This window comes from Mustela nivalis (genome assembly GCF_964662115.1).
Source record: "Mustela nivalis genome assembly, chromosome: 13".
NCBI classification, from domain to species: Eukaryota; Metazoa; Chordata; class Mammalia; order Carnivora; family Mustelidae; genus Mustela; species Mustela nivalis.
In genome coordinates, this window is record NC_139032.1 from 72,770,114 (window position 1) to 72,794,739 (window position 24,626).

General features: G+C 38.7%; 1 protein-coding gene across 1 annotated transcript in view; it reads left to right on the forward strand.

Annotated features, from left to right (window-relative positions):
* Positions 1–24,626, forward strand: part of HSDL2 (hydroxysteroid dehydrogenase like 2) — a 46,178-nt gene that overhangs the window by 2,254 nt on the left and 19,298 nt on the right. Inside the window, exons 2-6 of the mRNA XM_082696970.1 lie at positions 6,981–7,144; positions 8,517–8,615; positions 13,846–13,960; positions 19,793–19,896; positions 20,582–20,684. Of these exons, the coding sequence (XP_082553096.1) occupies positions 6,981–7,144; positions 8,517–8,615; positions 13,846–13,960; positions 19,793–19,896; positions 20,582–20,684 (585 nt within the window). The remainder of the gene's footprint in view (positions 1–6,980; positions 7,145–8,516; positions 8,616–13,845; positions 13,961–19,792; positions 19,897–20,581; positions 20,685–24,626) is intronic.

Sequence of the window (24,626 nt, forward strand, 5' to 3'; positions counted from 1 at the left end):
CTTCCTCTCTCTCTGTCTGCCCCTCTGCCTACTTGTGATCTCTGTCTGTCAAATAAATAAATAAAATCTTAAAAAAAAGAATTATCCTTTCCAAAATGTCTATAGTGCAGATTGAGAAATTCTGGTTTAAAGCCATCTGTGTATCTTTTTCTTTGCCTGGCTTACATAACTAGGTTTTGATTGATTTCTTAGAGTTCCATTTGAAAAAAAAATGTTGTATGTCATATGTGTTACAAATATTTTCAGATTCTTTTTCATTGTGTCTTAATTTTGTACTGTTTATCATGCAGAAACATGTTTTGATTGAGTCATAGTTAGTCTTTTAAGGCTTTTGTGGTTTTGTGACAAACCTATAGGGCCTTCTAAAGGTAGGATTTTCTTTTGAATTGGTAAGTATTCTTCTGGATTTTTATTATTTTTTATTACTTTTATTTTGTTTTTACTCAGATTTTTCATTCACCTGAGGTGATATTCTATTTTGCTTACTATTTTGACAAAGGAAGTGAGTTAGGAAGCCCTCTTCGTTTTGGTTCTGATGGCTGGCTGTACAATTGCACCAATACTGTTGACTGACTAGTTAATCTTTCTTTCTGTTAGAAATTCCACCTGTCGTATAACTAAAGTCTTGTATGATAGGGATCTGTTTCTGGATTTTCTATTTTATTACTTTTGTCTGTCTATTCATGCACCAGTACCAAAGTAGTTAATTGCTCTAGCTTTAGAAAATGTTTAAATATCTGGGAAGGCTAGTTTCTGCCTCATTTGGAATTTTTTTCAGAATTTTCCTGGATATTGTTGGATGTTTCTTTTTCCAAATGAACTTGAGTAGCTTATATATAGAAGTTTGGGAAATTGTAGTGTAGATGAACTATGTTAAGTTTTAGCCATCCACCAATGGTACTGACAAATTGGGACTCTTGCTTGCTTGCCTGCCTCTTATGGCTCTAACGTTTTTGAGCTGGAAGGGGGTTTCTTAATAGGACAGCCCAGGGCTTCAGGTTAAGAGGAGAAACTGTCTTTGCCTTTCTTTTTGCCAGTGCCTGAAACTCTTTGTGAGGAGAGAAATGTCCTTTATCCTACTGGGAATCAGTCCAACTGTACCAAAGGCAAAGGGATGAGGCTTTTAAAGCAATAGTTGAGACATGTCTTGGATTTCTTTTTTTAAATTGTTAAGAATTATTTATATGTTTTATTATTTTTTAAAGATTTTATTTTTTGTTTGTCAGAGAGAGAGAGCGCACCCTCGCACAAGCAGGGGTGGGGGACAGCAGGCCAAGGGAGAAGCAAGCTTCTCCTGAGCAAGGAGCCGGATATAGAGCTTGATCCCAGAACCCTGGGACCATGACCCAAGCCAAAGGCAGATGCCTAACGGATGAGCCACCCTGGCATCCCAAGATTTATTTACGTATTTTAGAGAGAGAGTATGTGCACATACATAAGTGGGAAGAAGGGCAAATAGAGAGGGAGAGAGAATCCTCCAGTAGACTCCCTGCAGAGTCTGGAGCCCTCGATCTCACAACCCTGAGATCATGACTTAGGTCATGACCTGAGCTGAAATCAAGAGTTGGACGCTTAACCAATTGAACCACCTAGGTACCCCCAAATCTGGGATTTCTGTTTGTCACATTTAATGTAGAAATTTTGACGTGTAAATAACTTAAAATGTCTAAAGTTCTTTTTTTTTTTTTTTTTAAAGAATCCATTTATTTATTTGACAGAAAGAGATCACAAGTAGGTAGAGAGGCAGGCAGAGAGAGAGAGAGGAGGAAGCAGGCTCCCCACTGAGCAGAGAGCCCGATGTGGGACTCGATCCTAGGACCCTGAGATCATGACCCGAGCTGAAGGCAGCAGCTTAACCCACTGAGCCACCCAGGCGCCCCTAAAATGTCTAAAGAAAGTAAAATTTTATCACTCCCTCAAACAATACAAGGACCTAGAAAAGTTAAACTCTAATCACTGTTTTTAACATGTTATTATAATATATTTTAATTATTTGTGCAAATATTATTTATTATTACTTATGGTATTACTAATTATTATTATAAATACATTTGTAGATTTCTGTACTTAATTTACCAGGGTTTTTAAAATTTGTTTGTTTCTATTTTTTGTTTGTTTCTTTTATTTTAGTATTTTTGGTTTTTATGTCTTCTTGCCCTTCAGACCTCCCATCTAGGAGCATTTCTTCTTTTAATAAATAAGAAATGAGAAGGAAAAAAAAATCTTTGTTGAAATGAAAGGAACAATGCTGTCATTATTTGCAATTGATATGATTATTTAGAAAGCCAAAATAATGTGTAACTAAAGTCTTAGATTTAATAATTTTCAGTATACAAAAGTTTGTTCTTTTTTTTGCCTTAAAGATTTTGTTTATTTACTTGACAGAGTGAGAGAACACAAGCAGGGGGAGTAGCAGAGGTAGGGAGAGGGAGAACCAGGCTCCGCACTGAGCCCATCACCCCATGTGGGTCCAATTGTAGGACTCTGGGATCATGACCCTAGCTGAAGGCAGACGTCTATCTCACTGAGCCACCCAGGCATCCGAGATAAGCTGATTCTAAAATAATATGTGGAAAAGCAAAGGTCCAAACATAACTCTTAAGGAAGGACAAATTGAAAATACTTGCCTTATCAGTTAGTAAGACTGATAAAGCTATTAACACTTAAGACAGTGCAATCCATGTGGACCAATGGAATAGAAGAGAAGGCCTAGAAACAGCTGTATTTATGGGGACTCATCTTGACAAAGCTAGAATTGAAGGTCTGTAGAAAAGATGGGCTTTTTAGACTGGGACATTTGGTTGTCCTTACTGGAAAAAAATGTAATTTGATCCATCCCTCAATTCATATATATAAGTTAATTCTAGGTAAATTAAAGACTAAAATTTAAAAGATAAACCGTAAAATTTTTGAGAGACAAATTAATACAGTTGTGGTTAGGGAAGGATTTTTTTTTAACCCAAAAGCATTGGCTGAAAAGAAGATTCATAAATTCTACATGAAAATAAAGAATTTCTACCCATCAAAAGATACTATAGGAGCTCCTGTGTGACTCAGTCGGTTCAGCATCTGACTTTGGCTCAGGTCATGATCTTGGGATCATGAGATGGAGCTCCCTGTCAGCTCTCTGCTCAGCTGGGATCTGCTTCTACCTCTTCCTCTACCCCTGCCCCAACTCATGCTTTCTCTCTCTCTCAAATAAATAAGTAAAATCTAAAAAAAAAAAAATTGTAAATGTAGTGAAAAAGCAAGCCACAAGTAAGAAACTATTTTAAGTATATATGGTTTATAGATACCATATATTTATTATTTATATTTAAATATCTAAATATATGAATATGTATTTACATACAGGATTACCTTTAAATTTATTTATTAGAGGGAGAGAGCATGAGCAGGGGGAGGGGCAGAGGGAGAAGCAGACTCCCCACTGAGCGGGGAGCCTGAAGTGGGGCTTGACCTGAGCTGAAGGCAGCCACTTTACCGACTAAGCCACCCAGGCATCCCCATACATGAATACTTTTTTGGTGAAGTTCATTGTAAGTAACCTCTATACCCAGCATGAAGCTTGAATTTATGACCCTAAGATTAAGAGTATCATGCTCTTCTGACAGAGCCAGCCAGGTGCTCCAATATATGAATACTACGTAGATTATATGTTTGACCTATAATAGTATCCTATAATCCATCAGTTTCACCAATAAGAATATATGCCTTAGAGAAACTGTTGCCCATGTGACTGGAAAAAGTGAACAATAATTTTTTTTCTAAGGTTTTATTTATTTATTTGAGAGAGAGAGAGAGAGATCACAAGCAGGGGGAGGGGTAAAGGGAGAAGCAGACTCTCCACTGAGCAGGGAGCCCGAATTTGGCACTCAATCCCAGGACCCTGGGATCATGACCTGAGCCAAAGGCAGAGGCTTAGCTAACTAAGCCAACTAGGCAACCAGAACCAAAATATTTTTAGCAACATTTTTCATAATAGAAAAAAGAAGGTTCCTGAGAGAACAAGAGAGAAACCAATTTCCACAATACTTTTTATGAATGAAATTCAAAATAGTACAGTTTTGGACAATACAATGAGAAGAATGAAATTTTTTTGCGGTGGTGGGGGGAAGAGAGAGGGTTTATGAGTTTCCTAGGTCTGCTGTAACAAAATAACCACAAATTGAGTGGCTGTAAATAAATTAATTCTCTCACAGTACCAGAAGCTAAATGTCTAAAGTCAAGGTATCCCTTGGGCCATTCTCCCTCTGGGATTGTGGATAGAATTCTTCCTTGCCTCTTCCACGGTGTGAGAGAGCTTCTGGTGACAGTCAGCGACCCTTGGTATTCTTGGCTTGCGTCACTCTAGTCTCTGCCTCTTTCATCGCATGGTGTTCTTGTATATGGGTCTTCATGTATAGTCTTCCCTCCACATTTCAAATCATACTGGATTAAGGGCCCACCTGACTCTCATATGACCTCATTTTACCTAACATCTGCAACAGTCCAAACAAGGTCACATTCTGAAGTACTAGAGGTTAGAACTTCAACATATCCTTTTGGTAGATAGAATTCAGTACACAACAGGGATTGAATGTCTGACTTCACGGGGGTTCAAAAATTAGTGTTCCCAGGGGTGCTTGGGTGGCTAGGTCGGTTGAGCATCTGACTTCAGCTCAGGTCATGATCCCAGGGTCCTGGGATTGAGCCCCGTGTCAGGCTTTTTGCTCAGCAGAGAGCCTGCTTCTCCCTCTCCCTCTGCTGCCACTCTGCTTACTTGTACTCTCTCTGTTAATGAATGAATGAATGAATGAATGAATAAATAAATAAATAAAAAAAATATTTTTTAAAAATGGTGTTTTCTCTCATCGAATTGATCATAAATGTTCATCTGTAAACAATTTTTAGCTTTAGGGCTATACTGTTTAGGAGGCCCTTGGCTTAGCCATAGATGTGTTGATACTAGGAATAGTAAAAAAAAAATGGGAATGAGTAGTCATATGTAAACGAGTTGTTACTTTCTGGGGTGGGAGAATAGAATTAGAGGAATAGACAGGTGGCTTCTGGAGTGTTGGTAATACTGTTTTCCTTCCCTCTTCTCTGTTCTCCATCTTTCCTACCAAAATGTTTATTTCTTGTTTTAAAACCCTTCCCCATGTTTACCCCTGACCCTTTCTAGAATGTAAATCCTATAGATCTTGGCAGAGACCTTACGCTGTTTTTTATTAACAAGTCTGTTTATGTGGTTACTGTACCCTTTTCTCTTTGCTGTTGTCATTTTCACTATATTCCCTTTAATCCTTCTCCTTAGACAAGTTTTTTTTTTTTTTTTAAATGCCCAGCAGGCAGCCTAGCATATGGGGCTTGAACTCACAATCCTGAGGTCAAGACCTGAGCTAAAATCAGAAGTCAGCTGCTTAACTGACTAAGCCACCCAGGCACCCCACCACTATCAATTTTAAAACCTTTGCATCATCTTCAGAAGAGACCCCATATTTCTCAGCTATCAACTCCCATCCCTGCACCCCCAGTCCTAGGCAACCACTATCCTTGTGTCTCAATAGATTAGCCTGTACTGAACATTTTGTTTAAATGCAATCATACAATGTATGGTCCTTTGTAACTGGCTTCTTTGACTTAGCATAATGTTTTCCAGGTTCATTCATGTAACATGGATCAGTACTTTCTTCCTATTTATTGTTGAATATATTCCACTGTATGGGTATACAGCAATTTATTTATCCTCTCATCAATTGATAGACATTTACATTTTTTCCAATCTGGCTATTACGAGCAATGATGAGCATCTGTTATACATTTATTTGCTTTTAGATAATTTAAGTGGTATGTATTCATTGTAGAAAACTTGAAAAAGCCTGAAGACCATAAAGAATGTGATAAAATTTATTCATAATTGCATCACTCAAAAATAAGCTTTGTTTACACTTTTTCTTTGGGGGAAAAATTATTTTCCCCACTTTTTCTGTGGGAAAATGTGTGTATAGTTTATTAATTCCCTATTTCTTGTTAAGGTTTCCTTTTTGTCTGGGGGTGCCTGGGTGGTCAGTTGGTTATCAGTTGCCTTCAGCTGAGGCCATGATCCCAGGGTCATGGGATCGAGCCTCCTATCAGGCTCCCTGCTAAGCAGGGGAAGTCTGCTTCTCCCCCTCCCCCTGCTCATAGCCTTTCTCTCCCCTCGCTCACTCTCTGTCTTTCAAATAAATGAATAATATCTTTAAATTTTTTTTTTTTTTATTTATCAGAGAGAGAGAGGGGGAGAGAGCGAGCACAGGCAGACAGAATGGCAGGCAGAGGCAGAGGGAGAAGCAGGCTCCCCGCCGAGCAAGGAGCCCGATGTGGGACTCAATCCCAGGACGCTGGGATCATGACCAGAGCCGAAGGCAGCTGCTTAACCAACTGAGCCACCCAGGCGTCCCTGAATAACATCTTTTAAAAGGGGTGTTATATGTAACTAATGAATCCTTGAACACTACATCAAAAAGTAAAAAATCAAAATTAAAAAAAAGAAGATTTTCCTTTTATCAGGCCAGATATTGTTTGCCCTATCACAAGGCTGGCCAACTGCAGTTGTAATTATTTTTAAATCATTATGCAGTGGCAGTGTCACAGAGCTGTTAGCTATCAGGGAAGGAGGGAGGAAGGAAAGCTTAGAGAAAGTTTTCTTGTTTTTTAAGATTTTTTTTATTTATTTGAGAGAAAGAGAGATGCCAAGGCGGGGGCGGTGCAGAGCAGAAGGAGAGGGAGAAGCAGACCACCTGCTGACCGAGGTGCCCATTCGGGGCTTGATCCCTGGACCCCAGGATCATGACTTGAGCCAAAGGCAGATGCCTAACCGACTGAGCCACCCAGGTGCCCCTGCAGAAAGTTTTAGGGGAGGAAGCATAAATATTGTGAAAATATGCAGAAGTTCCTGATACTAACAAGTAAGTAAAACACTGAGGTTTCTTATAAGGTCATTATTTGTTCTGTTGTAGGAGGCTAGCAGGATGTACAGTTTTTATCACAGGTGCAAGTCGTGGCATTGGCAAAGCTATTGCATTGAAAGCAGCAAAGGATGGAGCAAACATTGTCATTGCTGCGAAGACCACCCATACAAACCCCAAACTTCCAGGCACAATCTTCACTGCTGCTGAAGAGAGTGAGTGAATGGGACGATGCCATTTCTTGAAATGTTCTAACTGTGGTTTCAGTAGGGAAATTTGCTGGAGAGTTTATAGCTATTTGAAAGCTACTCTAAATAATTTTATCTGGTTATAGAAATATTTTGTCACTGGGGGGCAAGGATTTAGGAACTCTGTCTTTCCCAGCACTTTTGTATGATATGAGAGACTCCCTTTACAAATCATGTCTCTTAAGAGCAGTAGTTCTTGGATCTGTGCAGAGAATAGGGGAGTGGAAATGAGAGGTGGTTGGTGTGAACACTTGGAAAAAGTGTTTTTTATTCTCTGTGCTATTTGAAACTCATTATCTTAATACTTTAAGTTCACAAGTAATTATCAAGTGCTTCTAGTCAAGGCATTGCGCTGAGCACGATATCAGGAGGGAGGGCTTAAAATTCAACTTTGGTGGCTATTGCTAGTTTTGTTAGTCATGTTAATAGCATTGTGGTTATGTTAGGGGAGCACATATCAGGTATTTATGAATGAGACGATGCCCGAGATTTGTTTTAAAATATACTCCAGCTGAAAACAGGATCTGGAGTAAAAAAATTAAACAACTGGCAGAGAATTAACAGTCATTGAAGATAGGTGATAAGATTCATGGTAGTTAAATATACCGTTCTTTATAATTTTGTCTTTTTCTTGAATTTTTTCATAATAAAGGTTTTTTAAATTACCTTCCTTTTTTCTTTTTTTCTTTTTTCCTTTCTTTTGTTTTTTAAAAAAAGATTTTATTTATTTATTTGACAGGGAGAGATCACAAGTAGGCAGAGAGGCAGTCAGAGAGAGAGAGGAGGAAGCAAGCTCCCTGTGGAGCAGAGAGCCTGATGCGGGGCTCGGTCCCAGGTCCCCGGGATCATGACCTGAGCCGAAGGCAGAGGCTTAATGCACTGAGCCACCCAGGCGCCCCTTTTTTTCTTTTTAATAGAGTTTTTTAATTACTTTTTTTTTTAAAGATTTATTTATTTATTTTAGAGAGCACACACATGTGCTCAAGAGTGGTGGCATGGAGAGAATCCTCAAGCAGACTCCCTGATGAGTACAGAGGCCAAGCAGAGCTTAGTCCCATGACCCATGAGATCATGACCCAAGCTGAAACCAAGAGCTGGATGCTCAACCAACTGAGCCACCCAGGCACGGCCCCCACTTTTTGTTTTTTCATATAGTTGGTCTCTCTAGTCGGAGGCTGGATATGGGTTTGTCTGTCCTACAGTAGGGTGGCGTCACTAGCAGTTATAAGAACAGTTATTTATATTGATTTTCTGAAAATGGGGTACTTCTTTTGGTTCACAGCAGAATGAAAAGGTTAGTATTTGAATGTCTCAATGCTTTTTTGTTTGTCCTTTGTAGTTGAAGCAGCTGGAGGAAAGGCCTTGCCATGTGCTGTTGATGTGAGAGATGAAGAGCAGATCAGTGATGCGGTGAAGAAAGCAGTGGAGCGATTTGGAGGTAGTACCTTAATTCTGAAATAATTATTGACTGTTATAACTATAAATTTAAAATTTTTTTTTAACTTTCCTAAGTCTTTGGAGTATAACCAGATATGAGTATTCACTTATGTAGAAATGCAGCTTAAAACCATGTGATGATTTTGTATTGTTAAAAGTTATTTTGGGGACGCCTGGGTGGCTCAGTTGGTTAAGCAGCTGCCTTCGGCTCAGGTCATGATCCCAGCGTCCTGGGATCGAGTCCCATATCGGGCTCCTTGCTCCGCAGGGAGCCTGCTTCTCCGTCTGACTCTGCCTTCCACTCTGTCTGCCTGTGCTCGCTCTCGCTCGCTCTCTCTGACAAATAAATAAAATCTTTAAAAAAAAAAAAGTTATTTTGAATAAACATCCACCATTTATTCTCAAGTTAGGCCCTTGACAGTAACATATATCTAACCAACTAGTTTCCCAGATCTCATCCTCTTGCCTCTCCTCAATTAACGTGGTCATCAATTTGATGACTTTTGATATTTATTGGATTAAGTATAGATAACTTACTGCCATTTAAGATGTTTCACATTCTGATTTCAAAAGACTTTTTTTGGTTCTATCTTTTTTCTATGCCTGTATGTAAATACGTTATTCTTCCTCAAATAGTTTACTTCCATATCCTTGCCTTGAGGTTTTTACCTTTTAACTTTTTCTCTTTCCCATCCTGAGACTTCTCCAGTGCCTACCTGTCCATCTCCATTCCTACCTGAAATGCTCCCTTCTCTGTCTGTGAAATCCCACCTTTCTGTGGTTATATCTTATCTCCTTCATGAAGCCAATTTCCTCACCATGCCAACTAGTCAGAAGTGTATTTTTCTTTTTCTGAATTCCTAAAATATTCCTTTGATCCTTATCTTGCACTACTTTATTTTTTTTTAAGATTTTTTTTTTTTAAACTTGACACAGAGAGAGGGAACACAAGCAGGAGGAGTGGGAGAGGGAGAAGCAGGCTTCCCACATAGCAGGGAGGCCGATATGGGTCTCGATCTGAGGAGCCTGGAATCATGACCTGAGCCGAAGGCAGACACTTAACAACTGAGCCACCCTGGTCCCCCTGCTTTATTTTTTTAAAAGATTTATTTTAATTTAGAAAGAGAGAGAGAGAGCTGGGGTGTGGGGAATAGAGGGAGAGGGAGAGAATATCAAGTACACTCCCCACCAGGCATGGAGCCTGACACCGAGTTCAGTCTCACAACCCCGAGATCATGACCTGAGCCTAAATCAAGAGTAGGACACCTAACCAGCTGAGCCCCTCAGGCGCCTCTGTTGTACTGCTTTAGATCTTAGTATTTTTTTTCCTCATTTAGTTCATAAACTTCTAGAAGGCAGGTGTTGGGGGTGAGCTAAAGCTTTGATGGTATTATACCAAGGCACCTGGCCAAGTCCAAATCCTGCCCAAACTGTTACCACTCTTCCCTGCTCCCCCTATAATATTCCAGAGACTGTATGTATGTATGTGTGAAAGATATTGACCAATGGGAAAAAATATCTTATTGTCAGCATGACTTGTGTTTATAACCTTCACCGCAGAGTACTACGTTATAAAGGGCCGGAGCACAGAGTTTAGTTTTCAGTTAAGAGGATATGTTTTCCATACCTTCGAGGGGAAACAAAATATCTCCCAGTATGTTTTAATACTTTGTTTTAAGATTTTTATTTATTAGAGAGAGAGAGAGAAAGTGTGTGCTCACATGGGCGCACAGAGGGGCAGAGGAAGAGGGAGAGAAACCTAAGCCGACTCTGCGCTGAGTGCACAGACCAACCCAGTCTCAATCTCACAACCCTGATACCAAACTGAGCCAAAACCGACAGTCGGATGCTCAGAGGACATCGCCACCCAGGCCCTGCCCCTATTTTGCTACTTATTATTGAGAAGGTCATCTGAAACACACTTTCTTTTTGATAAATTTACAGATTTGCAGTGGAGTTATCTCTGCTCTGAAGTCTTGTCTAAGATTTTCTTTCCTCCTCCTTAGTATCCACTTTGATGTATTTAAAAATTTTTGCTTTCCTTTTACCCATCAGTTTCTGCTTTCCTGGCATAACAATGCACAATGAAGAGGGAATTCTTTTTTTTTTTTTTTTTTTTTAAAGATTTTATTTATTTATTTGACAGAGAGAAATCACAAGTAGATGGAGAGGCAGGCAGAGAGAGAGAGGAAAGCAGGCTCTCCGCCGAGCAGAGAGCCCGATGCGGGACTCGATCCCAGGACTCTGAGATCATGACCTGAGCCGAAGGCAGCGGCTTAATCCACTGAGCCACCCAGGCGCCCTGAAGAGGGAATTCTGTTCAGCCACTCAGCTGCCACTCTCATATAACTATTAAGGATGCCACATTTACAAGAAATGATTCATAAGCTGCTCCTTTTTTTTTCCCCCTCTGTACTCTTTTTCCATGAAGATGCGAAGCCTTGATTTTTTTGTTTGTTTGGTTTTAGTTGCATGCTGGGGTTGCTACCGTTGTGACCTTCTGTTTGGGGATTCTCTGGGGCTTTGAATTCTGCCTTTTGGGAAGACTTTACTTTTTCCCGATATTTCTCTCTGCTGGAGAATTGTCTTTAACAAAATCCTGAACAGTTGATAATGCTTTCAAACCTGTGCCTACAGGGTGCTCCCTGTCACCCTGCCTTCCCTCACCTTCAAAGTTTTCCAGGCCTTGAGTAAATCATGCTCTTTTTTTTTTTTTTTAAAGATTTTTATTTATTTATTTGACTGAGATCACAAGTAGGCAGAGAGGCAGGCAGAGAGAGGAGGAAGTAGAGGAAGTAGGCTCCCCGCTGAGCAGAGAGCCCGATGTGGGGCTTGATCCCAGGACCCTGGGACCATGATCTGAGCCGAAGGCAGAGGCTTTAACCCACTGAGCCACCCAGGCGCCACAAATTATGCTCTTTTATAAACCATAGAATCATTCTTTTCTGCAACCTTTCTTTTCCCCCTGAAGCATGCATATATATATATATATATGTATATATATATATGCACACGCACACATATATATGTGTATATATATAAAAAATTATATATATACATACGTGCGTGTGTGTATATATATATATATATATATATAATTTTTTTTTTGCTTGTGCATTACTTTTCACTATTGTTCCCTGATCCATTTTAATTTGGGCCATCTGAGTGTAGAAATTCTGACCTACCTCTTTATTAGAACTATTTTTTCCTTTATCACTGGCAAGTCAAACATAGTTTACCATGTCAGTATATCCCCATTTCTCATCTACTTTCTTTGCTTTTGAGCCCAGATGTTTGCTCTGCTAACATCTTTGTCACTTATTACCACATAGTGAGAGAGATGAAGTCAATAAAGTCTGAATTTGCTTAAGGAATCTATTGATTGGGTCAACCCTTACTAGCTTCATCTCTCTGAAGAGGGTAGTTCTACACAGGGTGGTGTATATACCCATCAGGTCAGCCTCTCACTCAGACCTCTCCTCAATTCGCTTTGCTCCCACCTGGCTTCCTTAGTGAGAATCATTTTTCTTGCCTCCCAGACCCTAGCAGAGTGCCTTTGTACTGTAGCCACTCACTGATTATCTTTCAGTGGTAGGCTGAGCAGCTCATAGCTTTGTGGATTGACAAGTGTGTCCTGATTTAAATATGCTCTTCATATGGGGCGCCTGGGTGGCTCAGTGAGTTAAAGCCTCTGCCTTCGGCTCAGTCATGATCCCAGGGTCCTGAGATAGAGCCCCACGTCAGGCTCTCTGCCTCATGGGGAGCCTGCTTCATCCTCTCTCTCTGCCTGCCTCTCTGCCTACTTGTGATCTCTTGTCTGTCAAATAACTAAATAAAATCTTTTAAAAAATGTTCTTTTCATTGATCATTGCTATTTGTGAAGATAACCATCATTATGTTCAATCTAGGAGGTTGCTAGTCACAGAATCTAGAACTTGCCTCAGATATGTGGATGACTTGCTTGAGTTGAGATTTGTTATAATGGAGTTATAAGATGTAATGTTGTTGAGTCCAAAGTTAGTCCTAAGGACACATTTTAAGAAAACATTACCAGGGTGCCTGGGTGGCTCAGTCGTTAAGTGTCTGCCTTCAGCTCAGGTCATGGTCCCAAGGTCCAGGGATTGAGTCCTCCATAGGGCTCCCTGCTCAGCAGGAGACCTGCTTCTCCCTCTACCACTCCCCCTGCTTGGGTTCCCTCTCTCGCTATGTCTCTCTCTGTCAAATAAATAAATAAAATCTTTTAAATAAATAAATAAAACCTTAAAAAAAAAGAAAAAAGAAAAAACATTAGCAACACAGAGTTTATACAGAAGAATATGGAAATTGAGGAATGACTATGTGATCAAGATTTTATAATACCATGTATGAAAAAAGGGTGATTAGGACTAAAATACATTATCCATGTATTGTGAGAGAGGGGCTTGGTAAGGAGGACAACAGAAAATGTTTATTGCAACAGTCTAAGCCCACAATAGAAGTTGTGATATTTCTATTTAACTGAATATTAAGTGCCCTTTAAAAAGAAGTGTAAATCATGGAGAAACAGAGAAGTGTTTTAAGATACTTTCATATTTTACTATTTTCATTTAACATTATTTAACTAAACTTGTAACTAAAACTTGTAATTAAACTTCTAAACAAGATTATGTTACATAATGAAGGACCGACAGAATATGCATAAATAATCATTATTCTAGATTAATTTTGTGTATGAATTACTAAAACAAACTTGATATACTTTGATGATTTGCCTAGAATTGAAAATTCACTCTAGGTGTTTTCTCTTTTCCTAGTTCCCAAGACCAGGAAGGACCTCTTTTATTAAAGTAAGGGAGACTAGTGAGCTTGGATTTGGGGAGGGCCTTGGAAAGATGCTAGAGAGAAGGGAAAACTTTAGGAAGTTAACCTAAAGTTCTTGGAGATAAGGAGAGAAGACCAGGAGATAAGAGAACAAATTAGGAATAGAAGCTACAAACCACTGAGGACTAAGCCTCTTTGTGGTTTCAGGTGGAGCTCTGGAGATTGGCTTTCTCCATTGTGCCAATGAAAATAATTTGGGTGTTTCGACACAGCTATCAAATCTTGCTTGCATTGGTATATTGTCAGTCATATTATCTAAAAGAAGTATTTGTGAACCAACTTAGTGTTCAACTATATAGAATGAATGTTTTAATTTCTTTTTGTTATAAAGTTAAAATTCCATTAATGGGAAGTTGGTTATTTGAAAACAGGAATTGATGTTTTGGTGAACAATGCCAGTGCTATTAGTTTGACCAGCACATTGGAAACACCTACAAAGAGAGTGGATTTGATGATGAATGTCAACACCAGAGGCACCTTTCTGACGTAAGTTACAGTGGTTGGGGAGAATCTTGCAATGTGTTCTCAGAGAACTTGTTGTGAACAGACTTGAACCAGATTAGCAATACAGTTTAAAACCTAGTCACTTGTTTTAAAGGCTTTAAAGTGCTCCAAGTCAGTAAATGGTATTTTAAATAGTTTTATTCAGAGCTCCTTTCTCTGTGAATCTAATAAAGTCTGAAGTATAGCTCAAACGTTTTCAAACATTTGCATGAATGCATGCCAACTCTTCTGAGTATTCAAATCAGCAGTAGTCTTTGCTTTCTCTGAAAAACACTGGTTATAGTTATGTAAATCATAGGAAGCTCATTATGAACCACATTTTTTCTATTTTTATTAAGTTTTTAATTTTAATTCCAGTATAGTTAACATGATTGTTATATTAGTTTAATTGTCTATGAATCACATTTTTAAAAAAGATTTTATTTATTTATTTGACAGAGAGAGAGAGAGAGAGATCACAAGTAGGCAGATTGGCAGGCAGAGAGAGAGGTGGAAAGCAGGCTCTCTGCTTGGCAGGGATGTGGGACTCGATCCCAGGACACTGAGGGCAGTGTCTTAACCCACTGAGCCACCCAGGTGCCCCTATGAATCACATTTTAATATAACAGAGGGTAAAGGCTATCTTGGGGAATATCAGGGTGAATACAGGATACAGAATGAAACCAGATGTAGTTGTGATCTGTTCTGAATCGGTCAGACAATCCACTCTTGTTTGTCCACTTTTTATTTGTTGACTCTCAGGTTCTATCATTTTTTCATGTGGACTTAAGGAAAGATCAGCATAGAACTTGTTTGTCCACGCATGTATCTTACATGTACCTGCCGTACAGTTATACATAAAATGGGTTAGGACTGATTAAGACCTTGGGCTTTGGAGTTAGATTCAAGTATGTGCTATCTCGTGACTTTTTTTCAAGAAACTTAACTTCTTGCAGATTCTTTTTCCTCCTTTGTGAAATGGGGACAATGAAGTATGTCACAGGATTGGTTGTGAGGGTTAAATGTAAAATTTGTTGTTAATCTGGGACTTTCCTCTTAGAGATATATTTTGTTGGGTCTGCAAAACTGGGCCCTGACAGAGTAAAACAATTTGTTTTTATTAGCACCTTTATTAGCTCAGAATTTTATTAGCTGTGCATATGAAAAAGATCAGATTTACACAAAATTCCAGATTTCTAGCTTTTCTTGAAGCATTGGAAAATCTGGCCACAGCATCCCCACATGGCAACAGTTAGGCACATAGCAGAGTGGCTGAGTGTGGACTGGCTCATTAGAGACATTAGCTTTAGCCTTTTGTTACATTGCAGTGTGACTCCTAGATACCTGAAACTGAGGACAGGCTAAAAAGTTGCCATTTTTATCTCGTTTGCTTGCCCTGCTGTTTTTCTTAAAGAGGGAAGTAAAATATTTCTCATACCCATGTGTCTTGTCTGAAGTGGGAAGATGAGACATACGCCAAGAGTGCCATATGTTCAAGTAAAATGAGTGAGAGCTTACTTCTTTGTAGACGTGGGGCATATTTCTATAAATTCAGTATGTAAAGTCTATCTCTATTGAATGGAAATCACTGTGAATCCAACCATAGTAAGAACTATGGCAAACATACAGAAAAGATTGTGGTGAAAGACTTATATAGAAAAAGGACTAACACTTCAATAGGATTTGTGTTTATTTTCAAATAAAACCAGCCGCGCTGCTCTGTGATGCAGTCGTGTGTTACATGAAGAAATTATCTGGGCCTCAAAACCTTTTACAGATGGTAACTTCGTGAAAGAATTTTGATTAAATACAAACATTCATTTAAACAAGCATTTAAAAATATAAACCTAAGCAGGAATACTGTTGCTCAGCATGTTGAATTAAGGCTTAAAAGGACATGATTTGTGAGAAATTAAATCATTCATGACGGTTTCGATTGTAGATGAGAAGCCACGGATATAAACATTCTACTGACCAAGTTTTATTTACCTAAGGTATCAGGAGAATTTTGACATGATTTTAAAAAAAAAAATACTTTTAGACTGGTCCCATGACACGAGCATGGAAATGACTTGTTAAGCACTGAGAGACATCTTAGGAAGTTTAATATAGATTTGTCAAAATCGTAGTAACCATAATTGTAGACAGTGCTGTTGCGATGCTCAGTGTTAACTTTAAGCTGTCATGAATGGTCAGTGTTAGCTTTAAACTTTAAACACTAATGTAGAAATGGTTCACGGAGATGCAGAAAATAATTTTGGTCATCGTATTGTTCATTGGGAATTGCTCTTGCTTTAAAAAGTTAAAAATGGACTGTGTTACAAATTTAAGAACTAAACACACTTCCATGGTTTGAACCACAGTTAACTGCTTTACTAATGTTGACTAGAAACGTGATCCTCTGGTATGTAACAAGGTTATGTGGCTGTGTTGTATTGTTGAAGAGATTTTTTTTGTTTGTTTTTTTAAAAGATTTTATTTATTTGAGAGAGTGAGTGAGTGTGTGTATGTGTGTATGAGAGAGAGAGAGAGAGCATGAGTAGGGGGAGAGGGAGAAGCGGACTCCCCACTGATCAGGGAGCCTGAAGTGGGGCCTGAGCTGAAGGCAGACACTTAAGCGAGTAACCCATCCAGGTGCCCCAAGATTTTGGTTTTAATTTAAAAGAAATCAGCTGTTTTTTGCCACCCCTGAGAGAATTCTCAACTCAATTTCCATACAAAGATTGGATCAAAGACTTAGCTTTATCAGTCAACATTATGACTAACTAAACACAAATGTCTGATTCTCATTGCTCATTCCTTGTGAAATTACGTCTTTGGAAAACCCATTTGGCAAGGACAGCCTGGCCCCTTTCCTATACCAGGATCATTCTCCAAAAATGGCTTAAACTGCATTCCTGCAGTTACAGATTTGAAGGTTCAGTTCAAAACAAAGCAAAAAACCCCTGATTTTCAAACTGAGAAAATGACTTACTTTGTTCAGGTACATTTCTCAATGAATACTACGTGTATAGTTGGAGAACTACTGATGGAACATATGAGCCATAAGGCACTAATGTACTCAAAACTAAATATGAGTACATTGGAATAGCAGATCTACAAATGTCTCAGGAAGAGATACTCTAAAATAAGAAGCCTTTTTTAAAGTAAAGATTCTATTCATTGTTAAAAGTTCCTGCATTTAGGGACAGCTGTTACTTTATCTTGTTTTATTTATTTTATTTTTAAAAGTAGGTTCCATGCTGAATGTAGGACTTCATCTCACGACCCTGAGATCAAGAGTCGCATGCTCTACTGACCGAGCCAGCTAGGTGCCCCTGGAACAGCTATTTTTTAAATAATACTAAATATTTTTCGCAGTTAAAGGGTATTGCAATGCCAAATGAAAAGACCTGATGTTGCTCTTTGGATCAAGGACAAGGTGTCAGGCTTTTGGCCCTCTGTGAAAGTTACAAGTTATGAAAGTGAAAATTGATAATGAAACATTTCCATTTTAATTTTTATTTTGTTTTTTATTTAGTGACACTCATTTATTCATGGAAGGAAAGCGTAGATTATTTTCTCAGGCAAGCCTGGGAGAGAGTGGGGGCAAGGACCAAAGAGCTGACCTGTTTGGAGGTTTCAGCGAGGATCTAGAGCTCTTTCCTGATCCCTGGCACCCAGATCCCTGTGGCAGAGATGAGATAGAAGGCAAACCCTTAATTTGCATTTTTAAGTTTTAAATATATAATCTCCAGTGTTATAGGTGTTTGTATCATGTTAAATGCTTATAGAAATTGAATAATAAAGTTCAGGTGCATTTCTGAACGATTAATTTTTTTCCCCTACACCCAGCTCACTTTATTCATTTACTTAAATGCCTATTGAGCTTGTGAGCCTAATTAAGTAAAATAATTCATGGAAGCGTAATAAGTACAGTGCCTAGCATGCAGTAAGTTTTCAGTAAACTTAACTATTTTATTAAGCTTTAGTTATTAGTATCTAAGTGTGGTGCTAATTGTCTTTAATACATAAGATTGAGCATGTTGCTCGTAAAAATGCAACTGATTTAGGATTAGTAATGTTAAGGTCCAGTCAGGCAAAGTGCAGATGGAAAGGTTTTGTCTAAAAGATCAAAGGAGAAGCTCATGTTTATAATGTAATTGAAATGAGCTCTTTCCTTGGATGTAAAATGTAGTCATGATCTTACTGCCTGGAATAGATTTGGTTTTTCCTGTGGAGATTTTAGCTTCATTGGTTTAATGAATATCAGCTGTAATAGTGTTTTCCCCTCCCCAGCTCACTCCCATGAGAGTGAAGCACTTTTGGAAAGGAAAAACAGTATGTATAAAACCTTTTAGTGATATTGATTGTATTTGGTTTCTAGACCTGAAAAGACATTGCAAATGGTAATAAGTATGTTGTACATTAGTTAATAAAAAAAAAAAAACACAAACAAGAATCAACTAGTTCAAAGTCCTAGAAATTACTGGATGTGAAATAAAACTAAAAGCTATATAATTTTAAGCTACACAATGTTACAGCTTAATAACACAGTGTAGCTTAATCATTAATAAATTAAAAATGTTGAACCTAAGTTTAAAAAAAATAAATTACCTACCATTTTGAATAGTTTTTTAAAAAATATAAAAACTAAATATTCATCTCAAAGGTATACTGCATTGCATATTGGTGCAAACTAAATTTGGGAATGTATTGGGAGTTGTGAAACTAAATTACAGTTCCAGCTTAGAAGGAATACCACAGGGCGCCTGGGTGGCTTGGTGGGTTAGGCCACTGCCTTTGGCTCAGGTCATGATCTTAGGGTCCTGGGATCAAGTCCCGCATCGGGCTCTCTGCTCGGCGGGGAGCCTGCTTCCCTCTCTCTCTGCCTGCCTCTCTGTCTGCTTGTGATCTCTCTCTGTCAAATGAATGAATAAAATCTTTAAAAAAAAAAAAAGAAGGAATACCACATCTACTAAGATGAAATAAATCAGTATACATTATATGAATAATAGCAGTTGTTTATTTCATGTTTAATATGTACTGTTCTAAGTATTTAATATTTATCATCTCATTTTAATCCCTTGGTCAGTCCTGGATGGTAGCAGATACTACCAACACTTAAACAAATGGGAAAACTGAGAATTAGAATATATTTTGCCTGAGATCACTTGATGAAGGGGAAGAAGAAAGATTTGAACCCCACTCTGTCTGACCCGAGCACCATGTTCTTTACCATAGTACTGCCCGTGCTGGCTGGCAAGGACATTAACTTGCTGAAAACCATGCACGCGCCGCACGCGCGCGCGCGTGTGTATGTGTGTGTGTGTGTTGGTGGGAGGAGAATTGGAAGGATGTAGTTGAGGACAGCTTCAGTTGGAGTTAAGGCTAATGTGCCAAGGATTTTATTATTTTCACCAAGCAGATAATTTTTTAGGCTATCAAGTAAAGTTTCAAAAAAGTGAAAATTACTGCTTTTCCTACCTTCATTTTAGGAAAGTAAATGCAAACAAACAAAAGCAGCCTACAGATTGCTGACTAGGTTTAGTTGCTCTGTAGAAGTACTTTAAAATACAATCTTAGGGATGCCTGGGTGGCTCAGTTGGTTAAGCATCCAACTCTTGATTTTGGCTCAGGTCATGATCTCAGGCTTGGGAGACTGAGCGCCTGCATCAGGCTCCCTGCTCAGCCGGGAGTCTACTTGAAATTCTTTCTCTCCCTCTCCCTCTGCCCCTCTGCTCTTGTGCATGTTCTCTCAAATAAATGAAATCTTTAAAAATAAATATAATAATTTTGAGAAGTAGGGAGGTTGTTAGAAATCTATTAACTTGATGTGTTTTCTTTTGCTTTCAGATCTAAAGCTTGTATTCCTTACTTGAAAAAGAGTAAAATTGCTCATATCCTCAATCTCAGCCCACCGCTGAACCTAAATCCCATGTGGTTCAAACAGCACTGTGGTAGGTAGTAGGTTGAGAGGCTGGTTTGTTTGGTTAATTTGTTTTGCATTAATTCAGTGTTTCTATGATGTAATCACAATTTTTACATAGCATTCAACATTAACTTTTCTATGTAGAATCAAAAGTACTTTCAAAACTAGATTCTTAAACTTTTACCTGTAATTTAAACCACTGAAGTATAATTTACATTCAATAAAATGCAGAGATCTCAATGGTTCCGTTTAAAGAGTTTTGACAAATGTATACACCTGTATAACCAATACCCAAATCCAGATACAGATTTCCATCGTTCCAGAAAGCTCCCTCACATCTCAGTGGGTGTGTTTTATCATATATAACTTATTCTTCAATAAAGTTGGTTGGAAACTATGAAGTACTTTTCTTTTCACAGCAAACAAATAATTTGAGGTGAGTATGTATTAAATTACAAGATTTATGTAGAGGTGCCTCCTTTAAAATAGTTACATCAGATACTTCTTCTTTGTACATATAATTCACTAAATTTTAGACAGGTAATTAGAAAGCCACAGGGCAAAGCTGAAAGAAGTTCTGTTTTAATTGACTAGGTTAAACAAATCTGCAACTTTTTTTTCTTGTTTTACTAGCAGTGTAGCCATAGAAAGTGGTTATTTATACTCACAGAGTTGTTTCTTAATTAAGCGCTTTTCTTTGTGGTTTCTTTCAGCTTATACCATTGCTAAGTATGGTATGTCTATGTGTGTGCTTGGAATGGCAGAAGAATTTAAGGGTGAAATTGCAGTGAATGCATTATGGCCGAAAACAGGTATGTATTTAAAAAAAAAAAATCCAGATCGGAGTCTCATTTATTGTCCTTGACACTTTGAGATACATCTTGGGTAGGTAGATTGAGGTGGGAAACAAACTTTTTTTTCTTTTTTCTTTTTTGAGAGAAAGGGAGAGTTAGCACGCTAGAGGCATGAGTGTGGGGTAGGGGCGGTTGCGGGGCAGAGGGAGAGGGAGAGGGAGAGAGAGAGAATTGGGGCTTGATCTCATGACCCTGAGATCATGACCTGACCCCAAATCAAGAATCATACACTCAACCAGCTGCACCACCCAGGCACTCCTGAACTCTGTTTTTAAAACTTAGAGGTTGGGGGAGGGCGAAATATGGAAGTAATTGAATTCTGAAGGGCTTATACAAGCATGGGAAGATTGGGGAAAGGAAAGTATTCTAGTAAGTCTCATGTTGGGGCAGCCACAATACTAGATGATAGTTTTTAAAAACATTATATTTTCCCTTTGGTGCTAGGGTATAGAAGTGCTTCTGGATTTTAAAGTTATAAACAACTACCTGCCTTTTTTATTTTTTGTTTTAATTCCAGTATAGTTAACATTCATTGCTATGTTAATTTCAAGTGTACAATACAGTGACTAAACAATTCTCTGCGTTACTCAGTGCTCATCAGGATAAGTGTACACTTAATGCCTCTCACCTATGCCTCCAACCACTTCCCCTTTAGTAACTGTTAGTTTCTTCTCTATATTTAAGAGTCTGCTTCTTGGGTGCCTGGTTGGCTCAGTCTGTTAAGCATCTGCCTTTGTCTTGGGTCGTGATATCTGGGTCCTGGGATGGAAATCAGCAGGGAGTCTGCTTCTGCCTCCCTTTCTCCCTGTCCCTCTGCCACTACTCCTGCTTGTGCTCTCACTCATTCTCTGTCAAATAAGAGTCTTGTTTCTTGGTTTGTCTCTTTTTTTTCTTCTGTTCATTTGTTTTGTTTCTTAAATTCCACATATGAGTGAGATCATATGCTGTTTGTCTTTCTCTGACTTTATTTTGCTTAGCATTATACTCTCCAGCTCTATCCATGTGTCTCAAATACTTTTTCTGCAGTTGGTTTATTCAAATCAGGATATAAAAAAGTTTCACACATTATATTTGTGTGATATGTTTTTCACTTATAGTATTAACACTTTTAATTTTTTTTTCCTTGCTGCTGATTTCTTGAAAAACCAGGTCATTTATAGAGTTTCCAACATTCTGGATGTTTCTCCCCATTGTGTCTTTTAACATGTTTCTTTATTGTCTAAAGGACCTTTATATTGTTTATTTCTATGGTTCTTTCTGGAATTATTTTGTTTATTCCTTTATTGCTTGACAAATACCTGTTGGACAGTTATTATGTGAAGACATTGTGCAGGGCACTGTGGATACTTCTTTAGCCTTTTCAGCTAATGGATGATGAGGTTGGTAAGAGTTGGTCATGAAAACACATTTAATCCAGCATTTTTGCAAAGTATTATAGCTCTGGGGTACTCTTGAACTGAATTGCTAGAGACAACAACGTAAAACTAACCCAGAGTTCTAGCTTAGGGACATTTGAGGGTTATCTTATCTTTGATCGCCTCTGTCTGCTGGGTGAAGGGATTTTACCACTCCCAGCAGAAGTGAAAGGGCCAAGGACCCGAAGGTATTGATGCCAGGGGAGGGGGGGGACAGGGAGGCTGTGGGTGAGAATGTATGGAACATGGGGGCATATTGTTAATGTAACTTTCAGGAGAATTTAGCCATTGCAGTTACCTTTGTAGTTACTATTTTTCTTCTAAGGGCTCCAAGGATCCGTTTTTTAAAATTCCTTTCGAATGCTATTTGACCGAGATTCCTTTCTTCCCCGGCCCACTGTGGGATCTGAACCATGTTTTACTGCTTCTTCCTTTTCCATTATGTTTCTGTAGCAGACACAGTTCCTTTAAGATTTTCTAGAGAATGATACTCTTTGCAGTGGGGCAAAAGGTGAAAGTGAAAAAGTGCTTCTGTAGTGCTTTTCAAACGGCATGTCAAGATTCATTGGTGAGTCATGAAATCAATTTTGTGGATTGTGAAATTGAGTTAGAAGGTAGCAGTCAGAATTTTGTTGTTTTATTTCTAGTGGAATAAGGTAGAAAATATTAGGGGGCATTGCAGATTGTCAATATTGTTTCATATATAAAAGAATAGATTTGTATTTGTGAGTGTGTGTATAGGTAGGTATTATGTATTCTTAGTCATGTCAATAAAAAGTGTTACTGATTATGGATCACAGTTAAAAACTTTAAAAGCTCACAGTTTACTGTGTCTTCTCTACTTCAGCTTTCTTTCCTTCTCATCCGTTCTCAACCTCCTCCGTCAACCTCCTCCTCTCCCACTTCAGTCGTTGATGCTGTTGGTAGATAGTGAAAGGAAGTTAGTCTGAAAGGGAGCTCTTCCAGATAACAAAGTCCTAACATAGTATTTTCCCTTTTTTGTACCTCTATTACGTTACTTGTCATTTTCTTTTTTTTTTTTTTTTTAATATTTTTATTTATTTGTTTGACAGACAGAGACCACAAGTAGGCAGAGAGGCAGGCAGAGAGAGAGAGGAGGAAGCAGGCTCCCTGCTGAGCAGAGAGCCTGATGTGGGGCTCGATCTCAGGACTCTGGGATCACGACCTGAGCTGAAGGCAGAGGCTTTAACCCACTGAGCCACCCAGGCACCCCTACTTGTCATTTTCTATTCATTCATCTTCCAAACATTTTTATATGCCCAGGCACAGTTCTCTGTACTATTTATTCATTGAGCATACACAGGTAATTTATTATGTGTCTAACCTGTGTACAGGGGATTAAGGGTACTAAGGTGAAGGGGATGCAGATCTTACCCTTCGAGTTTACTCTTTATTTATTAATTAAAATATTTTATTTATTTATTTGACAGAGATCACAAGTAGTAGGCAGAGAGGCAGGCAGAGAGGGGTGGGCAACCAAGCTGCCTGCTGAGCAGAGAGCCCTAGGTAGGGCTCAATCCCAGAACCCTGGGATCATGACCTGAGCTGAAGGCAGAGGCTTTCACCCACTGAGCCACCCAGGCGCCCCTCGAGTTTACTCTTTAGAGGGGTTATCATCATCTGCATTTTGTCCTTCCCTCACCTCTGCTCCCCTAACCTTTAAGTCTTTGGTTCCTTGGGTAACAAAGTTAGAAAAAGCCTAGTCTGACTCTAAGAATTGTAGATTTTATTCATAAAATAGATAATTATTGGATACCTATTATGTGCCAAGCTGTGCTCTAGTAGTTTAAGATATATCAGAACAAAACAGACAAGAAGCTCTGTCCTTCTGGAACTTACAGTTTAATTGGGAGAGATACAATAGACAGTTAACATAAGGAATAGTAAAGTCTCTAGAAGGTGAGAATGTTATACAAAAAAATTAGAACAAAGTAAGGGGGATTGGGAGTTTAGTAGATTATAATTTTGTTTTTTAAGGTTTGAGAGAACACACAGCAAGCAGCAGGGAGGAGCAGAGGGAGAGGGAGAGAGAGAATCTTTTTTATTTTTAAAGATTGATTGATTGACAGACAGAGGGAGGGGACAGGTAGAGGGAGAAGGAGAGTAGGCTCCCTTCTGAGCAGAGAGCCTGATGTGGGGCTGGATCCCAGAACCCTGGAATGACGACCTGAGCTGAAGGTATTCCCTGAATGGATTGAGCCACCCAAGAACACTGGAGAGAGAGAATCTTAAGCAGACTCCCTGCTGAGCATGGAACTTGATCTCATGACCCTGATATCATGACCTGAGCTGAAATCCGGAGTCTTTGCTTAACCAACTGAGCCACCCAGTCACCCCTAGATTGCAATTTTGTTTTTTTTATTATTTTTTATTATTTTTTAATTTTTAAAAGATTTTATTTATTTATTTGGCAGACAGAGATCACAAATAGGCAGAGAGGCAGGCAGAGAGAGAGGAAGGGGAAGCAG